The 9,450-nt window shown below is 53.3% G+C and overlaps 1 protein-coding gene across 2 annotated transcripts; it reads left to right on the top strand.

The window, feature by feature from the left end:
- Positions 1 to 1,740: 1,740 nt before the first annotated feature.
- Arhgdia (Rho GDP dissociation inhibitor alpha) lies at positions 1,741 to 5,280 on the top strand. Of its 2 annotated transcripts, none has more exons than XM_021211570.2 (6): positions 1,741 to 1,843; positions 3,002 to 3,213; positions 3,342 to 3,425; positions 3,642 to 3,718; positions 3,805 to 3,868; positions 3,954 to 5,280. In XM_021211570.2, the coding sequence occupies exons 2-6, from the start codon at positions 3,024 to 3,026 to the stop codon at positions 4,151 to 4,153; spliced, it is 615 nt and encodes a 204-aa protein (XP_021067229.1). In that variant the 5' UTR covers positions 1,741 to 1,843; positions 3,002 to 3,023; the 3' UTR covers positions 4,154 to 5,280. The 2 variants fall into 2 exon arrangements, with proteins under 2 accessions (XP_021067229.1, XP_029402336.1); XM_029546476.1 differs by lacking the exon at positions 1,741 to 1,843 and adding an exon at positions 2,129 to 2,386.
- The last annotated feature ends 4,170 nt before the right edge of the window (positions 5,281 to 9,450 follow it).

Here is a 9,450-nt window from a genome sequence, read left to right as displayed (position 1 = left end):
GGAAATGCTGACTGGACTTTTAATTATTGTGAATTTTTTCAAATGTGAATTACTGTATGTAGCTACACCGTATAAAAAGCTTTGGGGATGGGCCAGGCTAAAAAGATGGCTCAGCAGTTTATAGAGCACTGTCTCCTTTTTGAGAGAGATTTTTTTTTTTTTTTTTTTTTTTTTTGGTTTTTTCGAGACAGGGTTTCTCTGTATAGCCCTGGCTGTCCTGGAACTCACTTTGTAGACCAGGCTGGCCTCGAACTCAGAAATCCGCCTGCCTCTGCCTCCTGAGTGCTGGGATCAAAGGCGTGCGACACCATGCCTGGCTCTTTGAGAGAGATCTTGGGTTTGATTCCCAGTACAGTACAGAACCCACTACTGCACTGGTCTCACTACTGTTCTAACTCCAGTTCCAGAGGATGCAATGCCCTCTTCTGACTTCTATGGGTACTGCATACAAGTGGTTCAGAGACTACTTCCAGGCAAAATATTGATATGCATAAACATAAATCTAAAAAATAAAAACCGCTGTTTTGGAAGATTTGTACTTGGAGTGTCAAACCAGGGAATTGTGGGTGGCACAGAGCTCAATAAACCAGGCTCATCCAGTTGGAGGACCATGAGCCTCCTGAAAAGCCAGCTTGATACACTTCCTTGGGCACACCTTTGTGTAGGTGGAAGTCCAGCCAAATTCATCATACAGTAAGAGTGGGGATAATCACGGGGCTTTTTGTTTAGAATAGTTCCGCATAGAACTATAGCAGCTACCTGGAGGTAGGGTAATGATATTGCAGATCCATCTTCCTTAGAGATAAAAAAAAATACATGTGCTTGAAAGAACACTTGGTTTGCTTCAGATTGATGTATGGCCAGAGGGTGTGCGTGCTTCTATAAAATAACTGGGCCACAACTGAAGATGGAGAGTGGAGGCCACGGGATTCCTCATCTCTTAAGCTTGATGACTGGAGCCAACAGCTGTTTCCTAGATACCACAGGGGCAGGTGTGGCCAGCAGAGCAGGCCAGAAGCGATGGCTCTTGTAGGATTAAACTATAGAAATTCCCTAGCGCCCCTTGAATTCCTGCCTCCCCCTCAGTCTGAGGCTACACTTGGGAGAAGCCACAATGGCGTGCCCTCTCGGAGTAGCAGGAACTGAGAATCCTCAGGAGGAACTGGAGTAGCTGGCACAAGCACACCACTGGGAATCCCCCAGCCAGGCCCGCCACTAAGGAGGCCCCATCCTTAACGTCGTGAAATGAGCCTGGCGGTGCTGATGCAAACCTTCCAACTTGGCATCCTGGAGGCAGAGGCAGGCGGATCTCAGGAGTGAGGTTCGAGATAGGCGGGCAGCCTGTGACAAGGAAAACCCCTTCTCACAGCAAAGCCAAACAACTTCTAACATATGGGGGTGCTGGGGGGCACGCGGTCCCCAGAGCAAGGCGCCAGGCGGCACAGCTCCAAGGCAAAGCCGTCGGTGAGGACTGTGGTTCTGTCGATTCCGGGGACAATGGGACAAGGGCCAGGCGCGGCAATCAGGGAACCCTGGGAGCCACAGAATGGCCGCGCGATGCTGCTCTGGAAGAGAAGGCTCTCATGTCTCACAGACCCCCGTACCAGACATTCGCTAGAAGGCGCGAGGCCGCGGGCCCACGCAGGACAGGACGCGCCCACGAGGCCCGCGGCAAAATGGCGACGGCGCCGACCCGCGCCCCCTGCCGGCGCATGCGCGGGGGGACCCCGCCCGCGAGAGCGGAAGTCTTGTGACCCCGGAAGTGACCGTCCGAGCGGCGGGCGGCGGACGACGTTCGTCATTTGGTGCGGGAGGGAGCGCGAGAGCGGCGGTCGAGCCTCCGGTGAGTGGGCGCGTGGCGCGGCGCGGCGCGGCGCGTGAGGGGAGTGGGTTGGCTTTGGGCGGCGGCGACGCGGGCGACTGCGGCGCTCGCGGGCGGGGCGCGGTCCCCGGGGCGGGCGAGCGGGCGGGCGGGGCGGGCCAGGGGGCAGCGCAGATCCTGCCGGAGGGGCCGCGGCTGCCCGGGCCTGCGCGCCCGGTGCCAGGGCGACCCCCTCCCTGGGCCTCGCGGGCGGGGTCGGGCGCGGGGCCTGGCCCGGGGCTCCCGCCGCGCGGCCCCGCCCCGCTCGGATTGCGGGCGCTACGGAAGTGCGGGCCGCGCCCTGATGCTGTCGCCCGCGGCCACGCTTGGCGTCGGGCGGGGTCGTCGGTAGCCTCCGGGTTTCGGACCGCCGCTTTATGCGTTCCCTTGGCGGACACCTCTCAGAGGGACAACGGCCGGGCCCTTCCCCGGACCGCTGCGCATCGCCTGCAGGCATCACAGTGGGTTTCCGAGAGGCGTTTGCGAATCTGCGGAACTGAAAGGCATCTAGGCGCTTCCGTCCTGGTTGGTTCCTCACCGCCACTGACGGTTTAGGGTCTGGGCCCAGAAACAGGTTCCTGAGATTTATTTGCAAGCGGTGCACCAGCTCCCAAGTTGCATACGCAGACCCTCACTAGAGAGGACAGACCTGCGTATTTAGGATCCCCTTTGGGCTCTTGGGATTTAAGCGGTCATCACATAGCTGAGCTTAGGACAGTATTCCATTGGAATGAACGAACATACAGACCCTCGTCCTGCACGTGGCTAACATACAGAGCATCCCCCTGTCGGAGAACTTACCTCCATGACCCAACCCAGTAAGATGAGAGCCTGGGCAGCTAGGGACAGCAGCAGGACCCCAGGGATTCAGCGTTGCGTCTGCCAGTTCAGTTCGGTCTGGAGGCTTCTTAATTCTTAGTGGGGAGCAGAGGCGTTTTGCCTCTCAGAGGGACAGGCTTTGGTCCCGTCTCGTCGCTTGGGGTTGTAGTTCTCTCAAATGGTCCTCTGTGTTGGGCAGTGGCAGCATCCTCGCGGCTCCTCCCAAAAGTTCCCGTCAGGTGTCTCTGCAGGTGTCAGGGTCGGCCTAGGGTGGAATGCCTCCAGGCTGTCACAGTCCTCCTGCTCATGCCCCGCCCACAGGTGTCCCAAGCTAGAGGTGAGCATGGCAGAACAGGAACCCACTGCTGAGCAGCTTGCACAGATAGCCGCAGAGAATGAGGAAGACGAGCACTCTGTGAACTACAAGCCTCCAGCCCAGAAGAGCATCCAGGAGATCCAGGAACTGGACAAGGACGATGAAAGCCTCCGAAAGTACAAGGAGGCCCTTCTGGGCCGAGTAGCTGTCTCTGCAGGTCGGTGGCTTGGAGGAAGGATCTTATCTGACCCTGCGCCCACTCACTTTCTAGACCACTCTTACAGGGAGTGAGTTTAAAAAAAAAATCTTAAAGGATGGGACTGACTCTTAACTCTCACTCTGCAGACCCTAATGTCCCCAATGTCATTGTGACTCGCCTGACCTTGGTATGCAGCACTGCCCCAGGCCCTCTGGAACTGGACCTGACAGGTGAGTGGGTATTAGAATCCCTGGGTGGGGCCAGCTGGCATCTTGCCTCTACCCCTAAAAATAATTTTCTGCACTGATGCCCTCTGGTGGTTCATAGGGGAAGTGCAGCTAGGGGCCTGCCAAGGCTCTGCTTTGTGTCTGGGAAGGGGCTAGGGAAAGGGAGGGCAGGGTGGGAAGCCCTTCAGGCAAGCAGTCAGCAGAGGCTTCTCAATGCAGGTGATCTGGAGAGCTTCAAGAAACAGTCCTTTGTCTTGAAGGAAGGTGTGGAGTACCGGATAAAAATCTCTTTCCGGGTAAGGTGGAGGGTTTGAGAGGCCTGGAAAAGGGGCAGAGGATCGAGAATGGGAAGCCGGCTGACCCTGGTTCTGTGTCCCCACAGGTGAACAGAGAGATCGTGTCAGGCATGAAGTACATCCAGCACACATACAGGAAAGGGGTCAAAAGTGAGTGGGCGGGCCATAGAGTGGGAAGCCGCTGGGCCTGGGAGGGACTTGTATCACCAGTAATCATGCCTCTCCTGTCCCTCAGTTGACAAGACTGACTACATGGTCGGGAGCTATGGGCCGAGGGCTGAGGAGTATGAGTTCCTGACACCCATGGAGGAGGCTCCCAAAGGCATGCTTGCTCGGGGCAGTTACAACATCAAGTCGCGCTTCACAGATGACGACAAGACTGACCACCTGTCCTGGGAGTGGAATCTCACCATCAAAAAGGAGTGGAAGGACTGAGCTCCAGCTGGGAGACGGGCAGGGCGACGGACAGACAGAAGGACCGACATGCCCCACCCTCACCCCCTACCTACCCCAAACCAAAGTGCTGACAGGACCTCCCTCACTGGTCATTCCTCCCTAGTCCACTCAGGCAGTCAGCTCTTCTGTCTGCCCCTCCTCCACCTCCTGCCCGCAGGCCCCTGTGGTCTCTAGTGTCACATTGCTGCTTCTGCCTGTGCCGTGGGGGAGGGGTTCCAGCCCAGGCCTCCAGTCTGCTGTGTCCCTCCAGGTTCCCTCTGTCTCCCCTTCCTCGGGCCCTGGCTTCTAGAATGGAACAGAACACTGTCAGGGTCCCCGGCCCACCTTGTCTCTGTTACATCATGGGGAGGGGATGGGCTATCTGTCCTCTAGTCCCACTACTCCCTGGCCAGGTCATCCATCACTGTCAGTCACTGTCTAACCATGATGCCTTAACATGTGGAACGTGTACTGGGGGCCGTCGCTAACTCTTTAACTCCCCTGTCTGCATGAGCATGTGGTCTCCCCTGTCCTTGCCTTGTCTGCCATCCCCATCCTGGTGACCCACCCAAGGGAGGCCTGGGGTGTGCTGCTGTTGCTTCCTTCGGGCCTGGCCAGCTCTTTCCCTCCCCGTGGCCAGGGTCGGGGGTGGCTCCAGTAGCTAGGGGAGGGTCAATTGCCAAAACTCAATGCCTCCAGCCCCATCTAGGAGGCAGGGTAGGGTGCCTCATTCCTCTGCCTTCTCTGTCCCTTGTAGGCAGTACTCAGAGCCCCTGTCCACACAGAGAGCCCCTGAGGGACAAAGCCAGCCGAGCCTTACTTGTCTCACCTAGGCCTTGTAGCCTGAACCTCGTGCCTGGCCTGTCAGTATTTATTGCCTCCATTTGGGCCATCTGGCCTGATGCCTCTGCCCTGGTTCTTGGTGCCACCATCCCTGGGCAGACCCTCCCTGGACCCAGCCAGGACAAATGTGGGACCAAGTTCACACAGTTGGGAGCTGTCTCCTGTGCCTCCCCTCCCTATCCCCAGTCCCTGTGTGGTGTCTGCCAGGCCCAGCCTCAACAGGCAGAGGAGCCTGTCCCTGCTTCTCTTCTGACTGGGAAATAAACACCCCTGAAGGAGTCTGGGACTGTGTGGTCTGTGCTACTTGTGTTGGGGTTTGTAGGGAATGGCAAGAATCCAGTGGAGGGTGGAGATCCCTCAGGTCACGTGCCCTGGCTACCAGGTTGTCTGCTGCTGACATAACAACCCTGTTTTGTCTCTGCTCCTGGCTTCTGTGGAGACGTGAATATAGCAAACCCCAGGCGTGAGGGCCACAGTGCTGGCCCTGGGCAGAGGGATTGCCTGGGTCAGCATATCTAAATTACCCTGGCTGGGACTTGCCCTCGGTATTGAGTCCTGCTGGAAGGTCAAACTGCTCTGGCTCTGGACAACTTGCATTTGTAGGTCGACCTGGTGAGAGGGTTCCCCATGCCTGTTAGTGAAGCTGGTTGGGACAGGAGACCAATGTCAAGGAAGCCTCTGCATATCTCCAGGACTGTGCTGTCTAGAGCCCCTATGAGCCTGGGGAGAAAGGACAGGACCACTGAACTAGGAAGCTTGTAGCAGAACCCTGAAAAGCCACTACTTAACAGGAGCTCCTGTGTAGCTCTCTGTAGTGACCACAGGGAGGCAGGATTACTTGGCTGAGCACACCCAAAGGCACCTAGTAACCTCAAAACCAAACCCTGCTAGCTTTGAAAAAACACCCTCTGATTAAGCTGTTCAGTAAAGTGGTTGTACCTTTCATGTAGCTAGTAGTAATCTACTACTTTCCTGGAGCCCTGCCAATCTTGGCTTGGGGTCCAACAGTGTTGAATAGTGTGATGAACCTTTATTGCAGGGGGTCAAAAGATGCCTTTTTGTTTTGTTGCTGACAGGGTTTCTCTGTATAGCCCTGGCTGTGATTGAACTCACTTTGTAGACCAGGCTGGCCTCGAACTCAAAAATCCACCTGCCTCTGCCTCCCAAGTGCTGGGATTAAAGGCACGTGCCACCACACCCAGCCTTTTTTTTTTTTTTTTTTTTTAAATTTTATGTGTATTAGTACAATGTAGCTGTCTTCAGACACATCAGAATTGGGCATTGGATCCCATTACTGATGGTTGTGAGCCACCATGTGGTTGCTGGGAATTGAACTCCAGTACCTCTGAAAGAGCAGTCAGTGCTCTTAACCACTGAGCCATCTCTCCAGCCCCATGTCAGCCATCTTTACTGGGTCCATCAGAGCCAAAGACTAGCAGACCCCAGAATCGGCCTTCTGTGGGACACTAACCTGATAATAGTAGCTCCTTGCACTAGGCAGCCAAATTATTGATCCAATCCTTACCCAGAACTCTTCCTGGCCCCAGCCGTCAGGGGGCCTGAGCAGGGTGAGGCCTTTTCTCCAAGCTCTGCAGAGCCAACCAGTCTCCTAGCTCATCCTTAAAATGTATATCACAGGCTCTCAGCGATGCTGTTTATCACGTAGGGGCTTCTGAAGCTCTCCTTGGACCAAGATACTTAATCTTACAGCTCTGAGTTTGTCCTAGACAGGTAAGTGTGTGAACTCAGACCCTAAGTTCCAAGTGTACAGGCATACTGCCAACAGCCAGGACTTTGCTCTGGCTCCTCCCAGTGCAGGGTTAACTCAGAGTGGCCTCATAAAGTGTGTGATGTGTTTCCTAGGTCCCAAGTCTAACCAGATCCTCCCAATCTCACGCCCCTAGCCTGCCTCTGGGGAGTGCTGTTCCGAGGCCTGCCTCTTTCCCTCAAGAGCCAGGCATTCTCCACACCGGCTTCTCTCTGACCAGGACTCCCAGGAATTCCCTAGCTTCCAGCTCTTCAGACACCTACAGACAGGCCTCCTTTCCTGAGGAAAGTGATGGGCTGTAGGTAGTACCAGTCGATGAGCGGTCAGCTTCTATGCTGTGTATAAGTAACCATCTGCTATTGTGACTTACAAGACCCTTCTCTGCCCAGCACAATCCTGTACCAACCAAAGCTACTATCCCCATGGCCATGTACACCATTCCCCTGCTTCCCAACTGGCTGTCATCAGCTCTTTCAGTTCACCCTCCAGGGCAACCAGTCTTGTAGTCAATCTGCTGTTCACCCTACTGGACACCTGATAAGCCTGTCAGCTAAAAGGGGGTTGCTTGGTTCTGAGAACTCCTAGTAGGAATAGTCAAAACCTCCAATAACTCAACCTATAGTTGATGAGCACCTCTGAGTAAGACCCCTGGCTGAAGGATATTTTAATGCATTTCCAATGGCCCAGAGAATGTGTAGTAGCCAGTGTGGGTCTTACAGGACCTTGATGCTAGGGTGTCCAAATGAACACCTCTTTACAGCAATGGCAGCTGCTCTTAGAAGATGTAAGAAAGGCTTTGGAAAACAGAAGTAAGTCACCAGCTAGGCCCTCAAGGGTTTGTAGATGATCTGATTGCATTCTCAGGTTGGGACATACCACCCATATATTACGACCCATATATTATCTGGCCACTCAACAAACCTAGAGGGCCCAAGAATTTCAGGCCTCTCTCTGGCTTCTTCCCAGTGGTTGATTGCCTTGTAGAGGCCACTGCAGAGATAATTTTTTTGGTTTTTTTTGAGACAGGGTTTTTCTGTGTAGCCCTGGCTGTCCTGGAACTCTAGACCAGGCTGGCCTCAAACTCAGAAATCCACCTGCCTCTCTGCCTCCCAAGTGCTGGGATTAAAGGTGTGCGCCACCACTGCCCGGCGACATTTTTTTTTTTTTTTAAGATTTATTTGTTTAAAAAAATTATTTATTTATGAGTACACTGTTGTCTTCAGAGACATCAGAAGGCATTGAATTCCATTACAGATGGTTGTGAGCCACCATGTGGTTGCTGGGAATTGAACTCAGGACCTCTGGAAAGAGCAGTCGGTGCTCTTAACCACAGATACATCTCTCCAGCCCTGATAGTAGACATTTGAAGACATTCATTGGTCTAAGATTCTGTGATCATCAGGAGAGCGTCACAGCTGCCCTTCTGTCCCTATTCTGTTATGTGGATATGGCAGCTGTCTGCATTGAGAGCTTTTTCCATCCTGTGTCTTTCACTCAGCCCAGAGGCAAGCTGAGACTCAGCCCTGGTCCTGAAGGCAAGTTGTCTTTAAACTATCACACTCAAACCAGCTCACCACTGCTCTTTTCCCTTCCATAGACAAAACATCCCTCCCACGCCTAGCATTTAATTACCAAAATCCTGAAACTTTTTTTTTTTTTCCAGACAAGGTCTCAAGTAGCCCATGCTGTCCTTCAGCTCCTGGTATATATTCCACTATACCTGTAATTCCAGTTATTTAGGAGGCAGAGGCAGTACAACTGCTGAAAGTTCAAGGCCAGACTAGTCTACATAGTGAGTTTCAAGACAATATAATATAGGGCTACAGAGAGAGGGGGTTCGGGGAGACACAAAAACAAGACAAAGAGCTAATCCACCTGCCTCTCTCAAGTACTGGGATTACAAGGGAACACTGCCATGCCAGCCAACGCTCTAAACACTTCTCTTTTTTCATTTTTTTGAGACGGGGTTTCTGTGTAACCCTGGCTGTCCGAGAACTTGCTTTGTAGACCAGGGTGGCCACACATAGATCCAACTGCCTCTACCTCCTGAGTGCTGGGATTAAAGGTGTATGTGCCACCACTGGCACACTCTTTTGTCTCTAGTTCCAAATAATGGATTCTAGAACAGCTCAAGGCAGCTACGAAGACACTGGGAGACAGTAGCAGCAGATATGAAGCAATTTCTATCATACCCGAGTGCAGGAATGTGTACAGGCACTAAAGATAGGCAGAGAAAAGACCAAGCACTTAGCCAAGCTGTTGCTAGCTTAGGTACTATTCAAAGGCAAATTCATTCATAGCTCTCCTAGGCCTGTAAAGTCATCCCGTATACACCACCAGTATCTGACTCCCTCTCTGCCTACACTGAATGGGGTTGGGGCACAGAGGACTTGGTCTTTAAGAAACTCATGCTAGATAAGAGGAGTTTCTAGTAGCAAAGGTCCTTCTAAATAATGTCGCAAAAGAAGCTACCGCCAGAAAGTGGTGGCACACACCTTTGATACCAGCACTGAGGAGGCAGAGGTAAACGGATCTCTGAGTTCCAAGGCCAGGCTAGTGTCTATCGAGTTCCAGGGCTACACGGGGATACCCCATCTTGAAAAACTAAAAACAATACAAAAAAAACCCCTATCAAAATACAAAACCATATGCCATATTGCTGTTTTTACCATTTCTGAGAGCAGTG

This window comes from Mus pahari, chromosome 14 (genome assembly GCF_900095145.1).
Source record: "Mus pahari chromosome 14, PAHARI_EIJ_v1.1, whole genome shotgun sequence".
Lineage (NCBI taxonomy): Eukaryota > Metazoa > Chordata > Mammalia > Rodentia > Muridae > Mus > Mus pahari.
The sequence above is the reverse complement of the archived record's forward strand: the minus strand, read 5'-3'. Positions and strand labels throughout refer to the sequence as shown.

Bases quoted from the DNA above. Each gene is read 5' to 3' on its own strand.
- Arhgdia (XM_021211570.2), top strand. From the start codon at position 3,024: ATGGCAGAACAGGAACCCACTGCTGAGCAGCTTGCACAGATAGCCGCA. The intron at 3,719-3,804 runs GTAAGGTGGAGG...GTGTCCCCACAG, and splicing joins GGATAAAAATCTCTTTCCGG to GTGAACAGAGAGATCGTGTC. The intron at 3,869-3,953 runs GTGAGTGGGCGG...CCTGTCCCTCAG, and splicing joins ATACAGGAAAGGGGTCAAAA to TTGACAAGACTGACTACATG.